At 39.3% G+C, this 20836-nt stretch overlaps 1 protein-coding gene across 2 annotated transcripts in view; it reads right to left on the bottom strand.

The window, feature by feature from the left end:
* Positions 1-20836, bottom strand: part of LDLRAD3 (low density lipoprotein receptor class A domain containing 3) — a 118549-nt gene that overhangs the window by 6514 nt on the left and 91199 nt on the right. For both annotated transcript variants that reach the window (XM_055791364.1, XM_055791371.1), the window contains exon 5: positions 30-375. In XM_055791364.1, the coding sequence (XP_055647339.1) occupies positions 30-375 (346 nt within the window). The remainder of the gene's footprint in view (positions 1-29; positions 376-20836) is intronic.

Here is a 20836-nt window from a genome sequence, read left to right as displayed (position 1 = left end):
GCGAACACAGAATTAGCTCTTGTACATACCTTTGGTCGAGCACAGCCTCTGAATAGGATGGCGGAGAGTCCAGGTCCACTGGCCTGTGGTAGCCCTGGTTGGACATGTACTGGATCCCATTGTTGACATTGTAGGTGACGCTGCAGTGGTGTGGGTGATCGAGGACCACCAGCCGGGACAGCAGAACAGGGTGCTGCAGTCGATGCACTGGCAGGGTCATGAGATTGTTGCGTTTCCGTTGGTGATGCAGGACTAGAGCAAGAAAGGCCACCACAAGTACGAAAATGACAGAGCTACCAATGATCGCATAGGTAATACTAGGGTAGTAAAGCAGCTGATTTTCTGAGGTCACATAATCTTGGCCGCTGCCTGCCTCTGCAAGACAAAAGGAAAAGGAAGCCTGAAACATGTTTCAATAAAAATCTGCTTTTAACCTGTGCTGTGTTTTCCATTAATGTACTGGGTGACAAAAGCAAGTTTCCCTTTCTTCTTTGGATTGTGGAAAATTAGCTTATTAAAAGCATATGCATGCAAATCAGAGATTGGCTGACTATCAAGGTCCATCCTCACCTGCAGATAAACTACAAAGGAGAGACAAGCTGAGAAAGATGAAAATACACACCTTAGTAGGAAGCATATGCACTATCAGGTGCGTATCTGCCCCATCCCTACCAATCAGTCATAACTTTTTGTTTCCAAAGGTGAGACACCCAGTTCCAAGGCATAAGCACAGTACTCCAGCTGTACCTGGCAAAGCACACTAGAATCAGAGATATAAAAGGCCTGATCTTTACTTTTAATGATACCTTGCAGTGCGAAGTTTACATACTTTATCAAAAAAGGCAGCAACTAATCCTGTGCTCCACAGATCTAACAGTCCAAAATAAGTATGGGAGAAAATATAGATAGCTGCTTACTAAAAGGGTGTTATTTGGATGTTTGTGATCAGAAGACCTCCTTCCGGAAAAAAATTCAAAAGAAGAATGGACACTGAAACAGTAAAAACAGTGTTATAAGCCTGGTAGATGTGATACCAGTAAGAGATGTGAAAGTCTAATAAAAGCACAGAGTGCAGTGAAAGTAGTGAATGGTAAAAAGAAAACAAAACCCCCAAACCAAACAAAAAAATCAAGTTAAGATAGAACAAGATGAAAAGAAAAAATATGAACTGAGCTAAGGCCATGAAAGATCGCACAAGTGAGCTTCAATTTGAGATGGAAATGATGAAGGGAATGGCTGGAAATGGTATCAGAGTGGCAGGCAGCAGGAACAGAAGCACAACCCTGAACAACAGTATTACAGGGATGATGGGAAGAGATGAGAAGACTGGATCAGAAGACGTACTTCAAACGGCATATAGTGTATGTTTTATTTGCAGGAGGCGCTGAAGAACTGGCAAAGTTACTGAGAATCATAAGAGAAGTTACAGTTGGATTTGTAATGATCAGTCATGATACAGGAGAAGAATTCCCACCCAGGCTCTGGGCCCAGAGAAGCAGAGAGGTGATGGAATGACAACTTTGGACAACATCTGAATGGACTTTGAACTGCACACAAATCTTACAAGAAAATACAATAAAAGGCAACAAAATGCAAAGGAGGAAAGAAGCTCAGAGAGGCAAAATAGCATAAACACACTGATACAACTGCTGCATCTGAGGCCAGTGCCAGCACCACAGAACCGTGTTCCCCTAATTCCGTTTCAGCCCCATGGTCACAAGGTCATACAGCTGTTGAGTACTGTTTTCTTTTTTTGGGGAGAATTTCTATTTCTGTGCAGGCTGTAAGTCCTTATAGCTTCAAAAAGAAAAATTCTATTCTGATACAAGACATTCATCTACCTCAAGAAAAACAAGAGGCTAAGTAAAAAACAAATAAAACAAACCCAACCCCTTGACCTCCAAAATCCACACAATTACAAGAGGACTACACATTCAAATTTTTAATCTCCCACTGCAAAAGGCTAGACAGTACATCTTAACATAAGATTTTCCTTTCTTTCACCTATCACCTAAACCTGCTTTTTGGGCACTCAGAATTGCAACTGAGCCACTTAAGACATTTCCCTAGCAACAATACCGACTGTGTCTGGCATAAGAGAAGAGCTTTCCTCAAGCACCCACTGTTCTGCATCAAGATGCTTTGGGTATTTCTCTGAATATTTGATTTTGGTAATTCACTTCCACAGTTAAACATGAAACCACATTTTCCAGCATCACTAAAAATAACTTGGGCATTGGCTAGGTAAGATAATACAGCATAAAATGGCTAATCCTTTAAATGTCTCCATTTTAAATCATAGATATTTTAGTAAGAAGGGATGAGATGGGAAAGAAAGGCTGTACCAGAACTAAGAGAACATGATTATTTGTCCTGCTACCGAGTACCAAAACTACCACTCTTAAATAGATCTGTTTTACTGATGATGCCCCTACAACCACAGACCAGAGCTTTGCAGGCCAGCTGCAAGCCACACAGTTTTCTTGATACCTAGTGTCACACCTCAGCAAGGATCCTTACTAAATTTATTTCCCCATGCAACTGTGCTGGAGAGAAAGCAGAAATCAGTTACCAGTCAACACTAAGGTCTCTGGCTCACTCAGCAAAGTGAACAAAGTCTACATGAAGAATGTAAATCAGTGCAGAAGGGAAGAAAGGAATTTAAATGTGTCAGTAATTTTAATTACAGCTCATCACATATTGCTGTAGCTTCTTTAATACACTCCCTAAATTCACCAGTTGAAAAACGAATTCTGGTCACATATAATGGACGAGGGCTAGAGTAGGGAGCATAGTGACAAGCAGACCATTTTTATGCAAACAACAAGAAGTGTATTTGCAAGGAAAGATCCATGGATGAATATGACTATCTGCAATTCTTCAGTGCAAGGAAGGTAAATATATTCATGACATCCCAGCAAAATGCCACAAGACTTTCATTCAACTTGGCGCACTGGTTCATTAGCATGAGACTGAGAACAGGATGCCTTTGCAGGCCTGATGAGACCTCATCAGTTACCATGGGATCATTCTGCAGCAGCTTAGTCCCTTCTCTTTATAATCTCTATCTTATTAAAAGAGAAGAAAAATGACAGACTTGAATTATACACCAACTTTTTTTCAAAACTTTTAAGGTTACCCGACTGTTTAGGATAGCATCTTCCAGGTCCCGCACGAAAAGCCTCTGTAAATCCAAACGGTTAACCATATTGTTGAAGATAAAATATTTTGCCAAAAGTCAAATGGGATCTGATGACCAGCTTTAGGACAGTCTGAAACAAAACACCTATTTTATATGGGTTGATGATCCTTTTCATAACAACAACCACCCACCTATCTTGCAGAGATTCTGGGTAAATTTGCAGTTAACATGCAGTTTTGAAGCTTTGGGGTTACTGTGGCTAATGAATCATTTGTTGACCAGTAGAGCTGTTCTTTTTCAGGTTTTTAAATCTGTTGCTTGTATTCCCATTTAGTTCACTGTATCTCTGAGAACAAGAGCACTCTAAGGGCATGCCTACACGAGGGACCACAGGTCTGTGTACATCTGAACCAGAAGTACAGCTGTGAAGGTGCTGTTTTGAATAGTGCTGTCTGGTGCAGCCTTTGAACTGGCCAACTCAGCAACAGTGGTTTGGGGCACTGAATTCTAGCCTGTATGTCTAACACTGAGTTGCACTGAGAAGGATGGATATATCCTGTGAAGAGGAAAGATCTGGTTTATCTCTCAGGTGCCCTTTCATGTGCCCTGGACAGTGCTGAGTACTTTGCACAGACACACACTCTCTACCCAGAAAAAGAATCCAGCTCCCTCAACAGGCATAGTCTTTATACCTTTACAGGAGCAGAGAGAGTACACCATATCTCTGAGAGAGTTCTGCCTAAGAAGATTCAGCTATCATCCAAACAAAGTCTTCTTTCACCACAACAACAACCTTATTCTTGCCTTACGGATGGGTCTTCTGGGCCAAGACAAGAACAATGTTAAGGTCCCTTAGCAAAACATGCTCACAAGTCCAGTGGTATTTTGCTTCTGCTGTGGTGTAGTTTAAACCAAGAAAGACCAGCATGAATCTAACCTTCCTTTTCTAGCAAAGTCAGTACACCCAAACCTGCAAAAGATGAAAGTAACATTACCTCAGCCTATCAGCACTGCTTGGCTTGTAACCCTAAAGAGGGCACACATCACACATCCCATTCAAGGAAAATAAATGAACTGCCCTTAATGGTCTTCCAAAAGAATGCTCTAGCAAGAAAACTGCTCTATATCACAGCTAAAACAAAATAGCACCAAGTATGAGACAGTTTTGCATACAAGAGACTTTTACATCAAGTTTTTTCTTTGTCTTACTCTCTCTATATATAATCATGATGAAATAAATAACTTCTTGGTAACTCCTTGGTAACATTCTGGTTTTTTGTAGAGCCAGGTGAGTACAAAGAAGTGTGGAAGGGAATGATGGACACCTAGCTGAGACTGCCCAATGAACCTCTACCGATCTTGTGCATACTGTAATAGGGAGAAGGTGAGATCTAAAAACACCTGAAAAATATCAGGTGGACATGCATGGCTACTTTAGAAAGCAAAAACCACGACTCTTTAGTTCTGCTCTAGTAACTTTCAGCAAACCTTTACACATCACAGAAGTCATTGAACTGATTTTCTTGATAATTCAGTCATCTTCTCCCAGAAGAAGCAGGTATTACATTAGGCAGGTTTAAAAAGTTCTGTCTGCTCTGCTATTAAATGCAAATTCTCAAAAAAGGTGAGTGGGCAAGCTAATTTAGCTTAAATTAATGGAGTATTTATTCTTTCATGGTTTTTTTTCCCCCATTAAGAAGATCTATGTTTTCTAATCACACCACATAAACAGTTTACCAATGCTATTTATACCTATATAAACTTTAGTATCTGGGAAATGCTGAATTCACAGATTAGAGGTTTTTGGAGTGTAAAAAGCTTTGTGAGTAATTTAGGAAAACACTGATAAAGGAAACGTAATGGGGTTGTGCTCAGAGGGCTATCTTATTCACTGAACAAATTTGCTGTCTTCAAATTTTTAAAAAGATCTGAGAGTAACTGCATTAAGTCTGCCAGACACAGGGATGAAAGGCTATTATTTTATCTTTCACAATCCTATGCTCAAGCCTGACTTTTCACAGTTCATCAGAGAAAAAGCTTTTGAAATACATAATCTGAGCAGACATCTGTAGCCTTAATGAGCACAAGTCACGGTCCATCTCCAACAAAGATGCTACTGTAACAACACATTTAAATTCCAACTGGTTAAAGAGCAGAGCTGCAGCCTGGAAGGTTAAAGACAACAAAAATCAAAGACAGATGGGCAGCACCTCTGCACATTATTGACTTTTTGTGCTAGGAGTTCCTAGGGTATCCACCTAAGCCTCCAAAGGCTCTTAAATTTCTTATCTTTCATGATTTTATGTCCCACTAAAACAAGTCATGCAGATTTTGTACCCTGGACTTTCAGAATATTCTCTGTTCTACTGATGTGCTTTCTAATCCACTTACCTTTTTTCCCTACTGCGCTTCTCCAAGCTACAAACAAGATCTAGCCCAGACAGCACAGCACCTTGACTTCATGGAGTTCCATGCTCAGTTATCATTTGTTCCCCTCCCAAGCTGCTTCATATTTCTCTTAGGCAGCCAAGGCAAGGATTTTTTTTCAGCTGCATTCAAAGTGTGTTTCTGCCCTGCTTTTGATTTCCCCATTTCAGGCACAGAAGAGAGATTTGTTAATACAGGTGTTACACATTAAACAGATCTTAACTATGGGAGTTGGCCAAAGTAATACAATATGATTATATCTTTGCTTACCAGGTACTTGGTAAATGGATTAGATTTCTAGGAAAGCAGCAGGATGAAACCCCAAGCTCCTTCCAAGTACGTCTACAACAGCAATGGCTTCACATCCAAACAATACTGATCTGTATACATGTCCAGGCTTGAAATTGCACCAAGTTATTCTGTGTTTCACACTGTGCTAATCACAAGTGTCCCTCATACTTATGGACCAGAACCACAGCAACCAGTACAGCCCTGGAGCTAAAGAAGCTGGAGCAGAGGGTGGCTCTATTCACGGCTTTTGAAGTTGGCCATCAGGTAATTTTCTCCACCTCTGCCTGGTTCCCTGCTCTGCTAACCCCACCTGAAAACTACATGATAATGTTCTTGGGCTCTCAGGACATTCTCCCAAGCTCTTCAGTACTGACAAGAACTAAATTTTCCTCAAAAGCGTTAAGTGTTTCAAATATTAATCAGCAGTCTAAATACCCCTGGGTGCTCTGTCTTTGCCTATTCTTTCAGATGACTGAAACGACATTCACAACCTTGCCTGCATAAACAGTAGGACATCTCAATATGGGGAAATTGTTACATCCATGCATATAATTTTTTTAATCATTACTGATATTAGTGTAACGCCTTGGAGCTCTAGTAATGAAGTAGGATTTCTCTGTATAATGTACTGTACAGGCTCCGAGCAAGACGATGGCCATTGTTCCAAAGAATTTAAGCCTAAGCATAAGACTTGGAACTATATATAGTTATAAGTCCATACAACCAGCCAGCAAGACACAGATAAACCTCAAGACAGTATTAGTCAGCAGAATTAGCAGCAGGCTCACCACATCTCATTCAGTGCATTGGAATGAGTGCATTACCCATGCCTTCCCCCCCAGACTTAAACCCCTCATCCTGACCATGGTTACCAGAGCAGTGCTTTCAAGTCTTTGCAGCTGCTGAAAGAGCAGCTGAGTCATCAGAGTGAAGATCAAGAGCCTCACCTCTCACATGCCCTCCTTTTTATCTTCTGCAGGGTAGGATAATTACTCCATGCACTTCACACACACACACACCAAAAAAAAAAAAAAAAAAAAAAAGCAAAGCAGCAAACTGAGCAAATAAGTAGAACTAAGAAATACTTAGCAGTAGCCATGGCAACTAAACTTCTAAAATTAACTTGGCAGCAACGTAAAAACCTGCAAAGCCAAAACCTGCCATCAAGCATGGAAACAAAAGGTCCAGGCTTGGCATGTGGATGGAAGCCAAGGAGGAAATTAAAGTGTTACTCAAATGCAATTCAGGATCACTCTGACATTGATCTAAGCAGCACTTTCTGAACACGTGATAGTCCAAAAGGCTAGCGGTATAATTTGCTTAATTCACAGCCAGTACAGAAACTACACCTAAAACCAGGGCCAGAACATAAAAAAGATGAACTTTCTCCTCATAAGGACCTCTTCTCTAAATAGAGGGGCTCAGTTACTTCCGTTTGGTTCCTCTTTCTCCTCCAAAAAGTGAGGGTCACCATCAAGGAGACTGCTAAGAAGTTAGTTACTATACACTTCTTGTAACATTTTAGGACAGGAAGATGCCACCCACCAAAAGTCTGGTGCACTGAAAGCTCTGGGGGCTTCCATTACTATCATTCTCCTCTCAATCACTAAATGAAACCTGTTCTGCATGACAAAAAATTCAAATATCAGCACCACTAAAAGGCTCTTTGGTGAGCCAAGCTTATAAAATAAAGCACTAATGTGCTTCAGAGAAAGAAAAACTGTTATTTTCTTCATAGCATGCTCTTGGTGCTCTTGCCAAGACCTGTGACAAATAGCAGCATCCCAGGCTCCATCCCCAGTGCGAGCACTATGCCTAAGTTGGACATAACAGCCACTGATCTTGTACCACAGCCTGCTCCTTTTCCCTCTAATCTCCCAAGAGATAGTCCAGTCCCACCTTGTTCAAGTCACAAACTGTATTCCCCAGATTTTTGTGTCTCTGGTTGCCACGTAATCAATTGTGTACAATTAAGGAGTAGTATTGTATAGTCATGAAAGTTAAAACAAAAGAATGAATGGAGAAGTTAACAGAACTGTGACTTTCAACCAGCAAGACCCAAGCAGACTCACAGTCTCCATCAGCTTTATCTTCACTGTTTTAACTAATGACATAATAAGTGTATGTTCTACCAAGTACCCCTGACAACACTGGCAAATTTACATGCAAGCGCACCACCCTGTCTTCTGCAAGGGTTAATTATAAATACCAGAGCTCTGAGCTAGGTAAAAGCCTGGATGTTGTATCAGCTACCTGCTCCCTACCAGCACAGAACCATGCTCTATCTTGATTAATTTTGAAAGGTCTCAGGCAGTTCCTAGTAAAAATGTAAGGAAAATAGATTTGTCAAAGGCCATGGGTGGCTTTGCCTTCCCTATTACAGCCTGATTCTGAGGGTTTAGAATCCAAGTCTCTGTGACACGCTTCACTAACGTTCCTTGGAATCATCTGAATATCTAGGAGGAAAAAACCAACTCAAAACAAAAAATAAACTAACTAAAATGAAAATCAGTGGATTAAATCTTTGTGGTTTTATCATTTATCAATCCTGAAACTAAATCCTGGGTGATCTACGTGCCTGTAAAAATGCATGTTATTTCAACAGAATGTCTGGGAAAAGCTGAATGTGGGATGCTGTACAGGACAGACAGATGAATCGCATTTTTTGCACTGTTTGTTTCGGACGTTGGTAAGAAAAGACACATACTATTCAGCTAGAACATGCACATTAACTTTTTCCGAGATGCCGCATTAGTGGTACGGACAGCTGGTGCATAAGAAGGATAATAAGGCTTGAAGAGATGCGGTGCAGGGTTTATGGAGCCTGCAGAGTCAGCTATACTTGGCAAGAAATACTGTTTAAGTGTGATTTAGATATACTGTAAAGTATGTTTTTAATCAGCTTTTAAATTTAATCTAATCATTCAAGGACTGTATTTTAATAGCTCTGCTTTTTTTAAAGTGTTAGTACAAAGTCCATGCCCTGTCTTATATATTACTATCATCAATCCTATTTTTTTTCAAGAATCATGAAGAGGAAGAGATGCGGTCAGATACACAGTCCCATAACTTCACTCATTCAAGATAGTGTCCTAATAATTTAGAAGCCATTGGCAGGCTGTGATCTTGAGTAAAAAAAGAATCAAAACAAAAAACAGATAAGATCTGCTAAATCACCTAATACTTTTCCTAGGGTCACATTTCACATCATCCATTCATACCCACCCTATGCCTCTGCACTGACTGCTTCTAGGATGCAACAGAGGAAGCAGGCAGCAAATCCATTTCAGCAAGCACCCTGCAGACAGCCCTGGCTGCCTCTGGGAAGCAAAAGGAGACTGGAGAGGAAAGCAAGACCACAACGACAGAGTGAATTTGGGTAGATGCGCAGTTCAAACCAAGATGGAGTTCAGTGCTTGGTTCCACCAGAGAACGCACCTGCATGGAGTTACTTCATGCAACGCTTTGCTTCTTAAAGTTATCCTGACTTTGCATTACAATTGTTTGACATTCAGACTAATGTTTCCTTGCAGCTACAAGCTCTGCAAACTCAGTGTAAACAGCAAGTAAGTACTTGGCCTCAGTAGCTTCACTATGTTCAGGTTACACCTTTGGGAAGGTCTTAACAAACATTATACTTGGTGGCAAACGAAACTCTAAATCTTTCCTTCAATATGATAAAAGAAATAAAGCATAAAACACAACAGCAAAGGTGACAATGATTGGTTTTGAAACTAGCTATTGCATAGCCCTGTTTGGCCTTCCTGATCACCAGACATAGACTGTCTAATGTCAGAGAAAGAGAGGGAGAAGAAAACAAATGGAAAAAAGAGAAGCAAGCAAAGGAAGGGGGGGCAGGGGGAGAAGCAAGTGAAGCAAGGAGGAATAAAGGAGAAAAGCTGTATTTGAAAGCTAGTGTACACAAATGGGACACCAACGAGCATCTGGAAGGCATTAACATCAGGAAGAAAATAAGCAGTGCTGCATTCTCTGCTAAAAACTCAATCAGAAAACGTGACACTAAAAACAGGGAGTGGGAGGGAACCATCCAAAGGCTGTGGCTGCCCATGGTTCATTAGAAAATGAGAAGCTTTTCAGCAGGGCCCAAAGGGCTCTGCACTAAATCTGATACTAATCAATAACTACCTGAATGACAAAGTAGAGAGAATACGCTTATTCAGCTTGCTGTTAGGCGACACAAGCACCCTGCAGCCTGCTAGACAAAATTAAAATTAAAAATTATCAGAGATCAGCAGAGATAGTCAGGATCACATGGAGTCAGGTGTCAGCAGAGAACAGCATGTGAACTAGCAATGAAAAATGCAGTCCCAACAGTGCCCAACCCTAGCAAGGTGTCTGGCTGGTGCGAGTATTTATCCAGCTCAGGACATCACACTTAAAAAAAAGCAAAGGTAAATCAAAGCTTGGTGGAGAACAGCACTTATCGTATGTCCATAAGACACTACCAAGAAAGGTTGTAAGAATCAGGGTTGTTTCAGCTGAAGAAAACAGTGCAAGGAATCTTACAATTTTTTAAATACAGAAGTTTGACTTGAAAGAGGATCAAAACAATGCCTGTTCCAACTAATGTAAACTCAGTGCTTTCAAAAGCTGCAGGGAAGTGTCCCAAATGACTAACATGAGATCCCAGCTTTATTTCATACATCTCATTGATTAGAGCCGCTACCTTTTTCTGTAAGTCAACAGTAATAGCACCACGTGCCTCCACGACTATAGCTTTCCAGTTACCCTGGCCACTCTGATTATTTCATTGTACGGACTACCATCCTTCTATGTCCTCAGGAGAGTTTCCCAAAGTTTTTTCTGCAGAATACCAAAATCCTACAAATTTTAACTAACTACAAGCCAGGTTGAATCTGAACCCCCAAAGGCAAAGCGACACAACAGCTTATTACCAGCTTCCTAAGCCACATATATAGCTCTGGTGTCAGATGCAGCTTGCCATGTTAAGTGGCAAAGATAACAAAGCACTGGAATAGATTGTCTCTACCTAACAATGGTCTGGATGACTCTGGAGGTACCCTGACACCTCTGATAGTCCTGCATGTATATGCTGGCCGAAAAAAAAACCCCAAACCAAACACTCTATCCCTGCCAATCAAATAATCCAAAACACCCCATCAACTCTAAATTTGGGTTATTTCTCCAAGTGAGTTGAGAAACCTGCATTAGTTTCACCAAGCCTGTCTTCAGATAAACAGAAAAAAAGACTGAAAACACCCTCTAACAATTAGGATGGATCTCTACTTTTCAAGAATTTTTTCTCACTTGTTACATGATTCCATCCTACAGCCACGTTCAGTAGAAGTTCATACTTCATTGACAAACCTATAAATTCTACAAGTCTTAGAAGCTAACCATGCATTCATAAAGGAAGAAGGAGCTCACCTCCTCCTTTATTGTGTAGAGGAAACCTGAATAGCTTTCCTTTGTGGATGGACTCAGCACAACATTTCAGACAGTAAATCAAGATATTATAGTACTTGGGACTTTATCCAGAACCTTAATTCCTCTTTTTGAAATATGCGTTGTAAAAATTTTGGTCTCACTTCAGCAAATTTTCATATAAATAAATTAAGCAAAAAAAATCTTTAATTACAGAGTGAAAAAAAATTGCTGCACTTGATGAAAGGTTGTTTATTCAGCACTGACAAATGCAGCCTAATGAATGTGAGCGTGCCAGCTTCTATTCTCGCTGAAGATGTAGTCTTGCTTTTTCTTTCCAGAGATTGTGGAAACATTTATTTTCCCTTTGACCCTGGCTAACTGAACTAGTCATACTGAATTGTGCAAAATTTGAAATAAAAAGCATGTGTAAAATGCAAGAAATAAAAATGTATTTTAACTTTGTATTAAGAGGCAAGAATCATAATCATTAATCGCTATGTCAAGATAATTACTGGGTGTAAGGACAAATGAAAAGGGTTTTGGTAGCATACTTACAGTTCACATTCTGTATGGAAAGACTGGAGGCAAATAATAATGGTTAGTACAGCTAAGCATAGTTTAAAAGGCACTGAATTAGCTAATGTGTCACATGAAAATGAACCTTTATTGACAGCATCTTGGTCTAATGCATAGCAGTAGTAAAGAAGGTTAATAGAAAACTGGCTTATCACAAGTGAAGGATGTTAAACATATTGTTGCATGATTCTACGAAACCGCATTTGAACACCGGCATCAAATAAGCTGGCCAAAATAGGAAGACAGACAGAATTAGGTTGGTGAGAATACAGCATGAGAAACAAAGATGATGAATGGGGAAACAGGGCTTAAATATCATGAGAGAAAAAAGTAGGATTTATTTAGTCTTGAGGAAAGATGTTTAAGAGGAGACATGATGGAAGTATTAATAATAGCCATGAGTTATAAAAATTAAGCCCAGTGACTCATTTTCAGATTGCTGGGCAGACCAGAACTAAAGGTGAGAAGGGTAAAAGGGAATAGATGAAGAACAAATTTAATGATACACTTCACAGAAAGAAGAGAAAATAGGTGAAATGCTGTTTGATTTTTCATGACTATATTTAAAAAAAAGCTGGGTGAATGAATAGTGCTGGGGAACAACCACATCACGTGGGAAAAGCTTCCACAGAGCATCTTTTGTAATAGCTGAAGCATGTTTCCATACACACATATAGACCATCTGCAGCAATTTTAAAAATCATTCTTAAAACAAAAAAGGTTAAGTGTTTACCTAATCTCAAACCCAGAGAACAAAAAGAAACAAAAACATTTACTACTATTCCTTTATAGTACAGATGCAAATAATGAACTATACTATATCTTTTATAGTACTCTTCTTTCAAGTATTTACAGTCAAATCATAAAATGTTACCGTAATCTAACAGGGTAGGTAAACATATTACCTACCTAAAAAGCAAGGCTTAAATTAATAAAATGATTCACCTGAAGCTGCAGAGCTAAAAACTGTCAGTCAGGATCAGAAGCGGGAGTTCTTTGCTTCCATCTGCCATACCCTGCTCTCCATACACACACTTTAATGGATTATTTACTTTTTCTTTGCTATCGTAAAGGAGGTAGCTTTATTCCTTTACTCTTAAGGTGCACTTAATTATCTTTGAACAACTTGGTACTGTCCTCCCCAGCACGCTGGTATTTTAACAAGCAATTTACAGTGTCCATACATTCAAGACTGAGATTGATTTAATATGCTTACGTGCCAGCTTCAAAACTTGACTAAACACAAATTATAAAAGAAAATTATAAAAAAGAACAAAATCACACTGGATTCTAGGCTAACTGCAACGTACCTAATATCTAGAAAATTAAAAATATTTAATAAAAGCCCAAAACAAACGACAGACACTCACTCCTCACAACTCCCTACTGCTTTTACAAACCATTTCTCTTTAATTTTTCAGCTGATGTCTGCTTCTGTAGATAAGGACTACACGAAAAAAACTCCCTCTGGAAGCTAAGGGCCTGACTCTGATCTTAACATTACTGTGTACAGCAGTCAGTCTTGCCTTGGGCTATTAAAGATCAGGATGGATCCTCCACCTCATGCTCACCTGTGCAACTCTACACCTTTCTCTCTGAACATTTTAAAATATACCAATAATAAAAGGTGCAATTTGCTTTCATCAGGCTTTTTACATAAGTTTCAAGAGCTGGAAAATTGTAACATAATGGTTACCTATGACTCGTGAAAGACAGATGACCTGGGAGACCTCTAAATAGGAAAAATAGTTCCTAAAAAGTAATATTCACACTCTGGGGTATAACTACATTACCTTGGGAAATTCACAGCAGTTTTGAAGGGATTAAAACAAAGAAGAGCCTCCATAACTAAGCCAGCTGAAAGTTTAATTAAATACAATTGCTTGCTGTGCTTCCCTTCCCAAAACAGCCTCATGCATATTCATCACTGTAATTACAGCAGTAAAAAAACTCCACAACTAATTATGCCATGCTTCTCATCTTCTATATGCCTGGAATTTTTTACATAATTACTACTGAAATTAATTGCATGTTAGTTAATTCTGCACTTTGTCCTTTCAAGCTTAATTGAAAATGAGAATTTTTCAAACCAAGCCATTCTTGTAAGCACGGTGCTTTTACCATGGTGCCATACACCAAAACATTCTTTTGCTTTTAGTAATGTAGCACAGTACCAGTAACGTTGCATAGAGGAGTCTTGTAAATTTTATTGTTTAAAACGAGTGTTGCCCTAATACATATTCACTATACGCTTGTTAGTTGTACAATTTCAAAGAATATTCAACGTGCCCATTGCCACTTGGCATCTCATGCAGTACATTAGCATGCCATCCCCTGAGACAAAGCCTACTCTATCAGTGCCACAGTTACTCTAGATCAAGCTCAAACCTGGATTTTCTTTGACTGTGGTCCAAATATTGTGCCTAGTATTTCAAGGGTGACCAACGATTTCTGATGTTCAGTTCTACAACGGATTTTGAAAAAAGTAACAAACATTTGTTCCCTTGAGAGTTGAGGAAGAATCAAACAGGAAAGCCAAATTTTGACTTGGCCTAGAAAAATAATTGCCCAGGAGTACCTGCTGTGCATGGCAAACTTAAATAAACAGGTCAAAGTGTTTCAAAGTATATGCCAGCATTTAGCAGGGTCTCCTCATTTGCTAGGGTAGTCCATTTCAAATGTACACATCGTGTTTTATTGATTTGAGATATGCCTTTTATGAAGGATTCTGTACAATGTAAAATCTTGCTATCTACTAAAAAATATCCATGACACCAGATGCAAGATGCCAAAGCTCTGGATGGGGGTCCCAGCAATTTCCAGAACACAACTGGTACTTGAACAGAACCAGTAACATGTCTTAGCAAACCAGAGGACATTTCAGAGGGCCACACCACACATCCCCATGTAAATCAATCAACTATTAAGGTTATTTTCATTTAAACCCTTCTCCTTAGTACCTTATGATAATGGAAATATTAGCTTTTTCGCCCCTTAAAATAATTCATTACTGTTTAAACCAAAACAACAACAAATTCACTCACCTATATTTCAAACACCTTTTCTAATCTAACTCCAAAGCTTCAATCTTGCTGGGTTTAATCAAATCTAAGTATTTTTCATCTCTCAAGAGATCTTGCAAATGTCTAATCAGCTAGTAGATTTTTCAGGACAAGAGAAGTCTGTGAACTTACTTCACTTGTTCCTTACTTCTCCACAGTCTCTATAAGCCACTTACCTAACTCAATGGGTAATTTTTTTCTTATAATCTTTCAAGGCTTCACTACAAGAACAAAAGACAGTGAGCTGCAATAATGCAAGGCAGACAGTTTATAGGCCGACTCCCTCAGAAAGCAAGTTCTTCTCAAAGGTGTGGCTTTTGCTTAGCAACCACCGCAAGCGCAAGACACCGCTACATAAAGGAAAAAAAACAAGTTTACAAGTTCTGCAATTCTGCAAAAATTCCTGTTGCTCCAACAGGACAAAAGATCTCTCCACACTAAATTTGTCACAAAGATCAACAGCACAGACAATCCTGCCATGAAGAGAAATGTCACTGCTAACATTTCTTCCAATTAACTAGAGTGAAGACCGGTGTCCTCTAAAAGCAAAAGGCGAAGAGGAACACCTCAGATATGGTACAACATCAATAAACGAGACCTTCCAAAAGACTGGTGAGAGCAACTACATCTGGAATACGCCTAGAATGTTTCAAAACCTTATTGCAACAAAAATCAGATCCCAGACACTTAATCCCATCCCCTGTGTTAGCAACTGCTTATTAAAGCATGTGATAACAGTGCCAAAGGCTTGAGCAATACAAAGCTGTACAAGAGGGCACAAGGTTAAAGCTGCCTTGGACCACATATACAGTAAGAGACAGAAAGGGACTCTCATCAAGTCAGGAGGAGTTGTACATCATAATCACCAGAGTAGCTATTATGAGGAAGGTGCAAACGTAGTGGCCAAGAGGAATTCCTCATTGCAAAGCTCCTGAGTGAAAAGCCAATAGTGAGTTCCCAGGGTGGATGGGGAGTAATTAAAAAGGTAATTAAAAAGAAAAAGCATTGAAAGTCAAGAGCCCAAGAATGCCAAAAAAGCACTTTCAGTAAGTGTTGTAAAGACCTGACCAGTGATCCCTTACCAGCAAAGCAAATGAATACAGTATTTGTTCTGTCTCAGTAGTCTAAGAGCTGTTGAACCTGAGCCACATGTGTATTATTAACTGGGAAGTTTTGAACAAGCTAGACTGGTACACTGTCCGAAAGCAATGATTTCTGTTTTACAGGTAATTTTCAATCCAATGAGGAAAAATTGCTACTTGTTTACCATGCCCAGTTTAAGAAGTGAAGCAAAACATAATTCAGTTGCATACTTGCATAGAGCGACTATATAGTTAAATACCTCTCATCACACAAAATTGCAAAGCTCTTTGTAAACAGGTCTAAAATTTTCTTAACCAAAGAAATTGTTTTTTCTTCATTCTGTTTATGGCTAGCAATAGCATTGCACAGATATACACACAAAAATACCATGAATAGTTTGGTGTGAAATTATTTTATTTTATTTTTTTTACGTACATTGCATCTTTCATCTGATGGAAGTCTTTTGTGCTCTTTTATTCAAAACTTGGAAAATACCTGCTAGGAACATTCCAGGCTAGTGCATACTTCCTAAGGATTTCTCCACGTATACCTACATACTATAGTAAGTAACATTTTTAAAACCGAAACGGAAAAAAGAAAAATCAGATTATGTCAGTCTTGCAAATGTTGACTGTCTTTTATCTCAACTACCCCACCATAATACTTCTGCTTTAATTAAATATCATATCAGTCAAGTAGGCATGCAGATTTAATTAGTGCTGCGGTTTAAAAGGAGCTTGTTTCCCCTTGAAACCACTGAAGGTTAGCAGTATGACCTCAGTCTAATGGAAAATCCTCAGTCTGGCAAGACGCTGGACAGAGGAATTTGTCCCTTATGGCATAGTTTAAATGTGATTCTTAGTAATACCATGCTTGCAAAAAAGTACTGGTCTAACAAGTTTAATCCAAACATACCTGAGGTCTATGGCAGCTGAACATTTGATGGAAATAAATGCACTGGACCATTACAGAGAAATGGCCCATTCAGCCTTCACTTTACCAGGTCAGTAAGAGTGGACCTGATGTCAGAAGTCCCCATACATCCTTCAGGTTTGATTGACATTTTTCTCCTCTGACTCATTATTCTCACCAAACATTTCACTCAGCCACTCTGACACAGGAGTCAGGGGTCAGGTCACTTCAAGAGAAACAGTCAGAGCTCTCATAGGGGATGATGGGTGGTATGGGAAAGAAAAGAGGAAACCTAGGGAATAACTTTCAGCCAGAAATGAGCGTGGAGGTGACTGAGGAACAGAAGAGTCTTTTAGGCCATACAGCATCAGAACAAAGTGTTTCCCATCAAACCCTGAAAATGAGGATTGTCACCTTGAGCAAAGTCTGCAGAGCTTCCTGTTCACATGAAGGGTTTTGAAAAGATCAAGAACACAGCCAACATGATGATGGTAAGAAGTTCTGTTCTGTCTTGAGGTATGTCCTAAACTGACTTCTAGGCCACCTGTTGGCAATCTGAAACCCACCTCACTGATTTCTAGTTCCCTGTGAAGGAAAACCTGGGTACATCTTCATTCTTTTTCTGCACCAAGATTTTGGATGAGGAATCTCAAAAGGCTACCTGTCAGATGGAGACAGTGATTCTGGTTCTGGGCAAAACCCAAGCACTAAAAGCAATTACTTGATTAATGATACCTGAGTAGCTGAACACAGGCTAAAGCTGTTCAGTAGGAAGCAACTGCAGGCATTTGGATTTATTAAAAACCCACAAACTATTCATTGAAAAGCAACTGGCAGCTGAGAAGGTACTTCATAACAGAGTCCTCTTGCATTTAAAAATTGCACATGTTCCTGAGTACCCTTATAACCCTACTCTAATACTCTGTCTAGACAAAAAACTCATGGAACGGATAACATATGACACTTTCTACATCCTCTGTGGGAATTAACCAATAAATCAGGTTTGCAGACTCAGAGAAATTGCATCCTTTTGAAAGTGACTTGCCAAATTTCAGCAAAGGAAAAGTTTCTGCCTTGGGAGTAAAACCATGATGCTTTAAGGGTGACTAGCGAGAGATCATACCCAGGAAAATAATTAAACCAGTATTGAAGTAATAGAATCTGTAGAGATGAAGGAGAAAACAACGACAATTTCTGTGCTGCACACCCTTCTTTCCAGTGCTGCATATTACACAAAGACTCCTAAGTTGACTCTCATTGTACAGAGCAAATATTACGCATGCTTTTCATTGCATGCTAATTCCATAACAGAACTGCAGCATTATGACATTTACCACAAAAGCAGCACTCTTCTATTATCCTCCTTCACTAGGATCTGATAGTAAAGGAAATCAGGTTTGTGTGATCTTACTTGGTCAAGGGAGTTCAAATCCACGCTCATTTATCTCCCCAAAGTTACTGAACCTACCTAGGCAGTAGGTCATAGCCTAGCTATTTGAAAGTTCACCTGGGAAAGAGAAGGCAATTCTGACCTCTCGTCCAAGGACTGCTTATGCTTTTCCATGCAGTGCAATATATAAACACATAAGCCACATTTAAGGAGGAAAATGGAATACAAAGCTGCCTCCTCCCCTGCCATTTTTGCAGCATCCTTCCTCTTTCTTCCCCTCTTACCAGCCCAAGGAATCTCAAATTCTCTCCTGCAAAGAGAAAAAACAGAAGGAAAAGAGTGTTTCCATCCAAATAGCCTAAAGCTGTACAGATAAAGGTTGTCTGTTAAGGTGTGTTGCTCTTAATCACTTTAGGATGAAGGCAGCAAGGTGTTCCATACCATTGGACAAAGATTTATAAAGATAGTGGATGAAAGGGAAAAGCAGCTTATCCTGGGTCTTTCTGAGCTAAGTGGATGCAAATGCTATATTTTTTTGTGGAACTTAATACTGTTCGTGCATGCCAGTTTTCCACCTTGGGAGTCTGGTAAATGAACTCCTGCTGAGAGCATCCCAATCAGATAGAGGTGTGAAACCAAAGCCAAACTGCTTTGCCCTGCCCAAGTGGAAGCAGACAGAACACTTCAATTGCATTAATCTAGGTCTATTTTTTGACCAACTGCTTGCCACACCTTAATGGCATGGATCTTTCAAACACACATTCTTCTCATTCTGTTGCCTTCACCATTATGATCAGTGTAGTTCTACATTATGGGGGACAGATTAGCAACCACCTTTCTTTCTGACTTAGTCTTTGGCATAGTTTCTTTGCTGAAATTTTAAATATAATTATTCATTTGCTTATTAGTTGCTTGCTGTTTCAATGCTAACCGGATATAAGCATTTTGTTTAATGAACTGCACACCCTTATTTAACAGTCCTTTATACTGCACTGCATTTTTAATAATGAGCTGAGTGGAAAAAAAATAAAAATATTGCATTACATCACCCAAGGCCAGTACTTTCTTAAATAAGGGAAACTTCCCTTAATCTGAAGCCCAACAGACCAACTTCATCTGTTCTATTTACTTACACTCTGTTGAATGCATTCCACAAAGCATAAGCATTTGCCATGACAATACATTCAATGCTAGGGCTTCTGGTGTGTGATAAACATTTTAAATACTGTATGCAAATTACTTCTTTTCCAGCAGAGGAAAGTTCCTATTCATTCATCCATTGTATACTGTGCATTTTTAACAGTTCAAGGGGTCACTTCAATAAACCCTAACCCAGACTGAATTGTATTGAAATAGTTAAAGGCTTTGACTTTCTCCTGTAACTAACGACACTTTCTCCTAAAACACACAGTACATGTTCCCTACTATTATTCTTGTTATCTTATAGCAAACAGAGTACCTTAGAATTCTCCTTTGACCCCTTTGTGCTTCACAGAGCAATCAATTTGTTGCTTCCAACTGAATCAAAAGTTTCTCACGCTCTATGTGTAACTCTGACAAGCTCCTGATCATTAAAGTGTCCTAAAAAGATGCAAGCAAATGCTCTCACCTGTCTAGAATAATAATCCAACCTAAGATGAAAAGCAGGAAACAGAAAATAAGAGACCTAAATTTCTCAAGCCACAACTTGTCCATGGATGAAGCCTGCTGTTCATTACTGAAAGCATTTTGGCAGGAAGAAAACATGCCAGACACGCCATTCTACAGTAATATATGCACATGTATGTAAAAATGAACGCATCTGTCAAGACTGTATTAATTTTCACATTTGATTGCTCTGGTCAAACAATTAACCTGCTTTGCTGATTAAGAAAAAGTAACTTTCTCCCCCTTCTAGTTAATACAGACTCTTTTCCATCAACAAAAAAATACATTCTTCTATGGGACACCTAGTCATGTGTCCAGGTTTGCTGTTCTGCCTCAGGGTCATACTGTGCATCTTAAATCATGCAACATTTAAGTTAAAGTAACATTAAGTTTATGATCCTGTTGGTTTTTAAAAGCTAATGATATGTGCTACTTACAGCAAAGTGCAAGCCCTGTGGGAGGCATTTTAATTAATACAGTTTGTTCAAAGAAAAACAAATGCAATTCCCCCTCATCTGTCAGCCAGCTATACTGCGCCCTGAATGCAACGAACACAGAACAATAAAACAAGCCTGTGAGAAAAATCAGACAGAACTGGGACTTGACAAAGAACAGTAAAATATAAGCCAATTTCACCAATATTAGGCAAGAAGATTTCAGTTTTGTAACATTTTCTTCTTTAATAAATATAAATTTTCACCATCTGCTCTGGTTTCAGGTTTATCTTTAGAGATTAGCAGACAATAGTGAAATACTCTCCCCCAAGGAGAGCTCTTCAATTGTACTATACGGTGCTCTAAATTATGAGAGCTTACAAATTCAGACATGGAGGAAAAGCGTTGTAGCAAATGTGGAAAAGAACAAAGAAAAAGAGTTTGCACAGCCGAATTGGCTATG

The sequence above is a fragment of the Falco peregrinus genome, chromosome 1, assembly GCF_023634155.1.
Source record: "Falco peregrinus isolate bFalPer1 chromosome 1, bFalPer1.pri, whole genome shotgun sequence".
In the NCBI taxonomy this organism is placed as follows: Eukaryota; Metazoa; Chordata; class Aves; order Falconiformes; family Falconidae; genus Falco; species Falco peregrinus.
The sequence above is the reverse complement of the archived record's forward strand: the minus strand, read 5'-3'. Positions and strand labels throughout refer to the sequence as shown.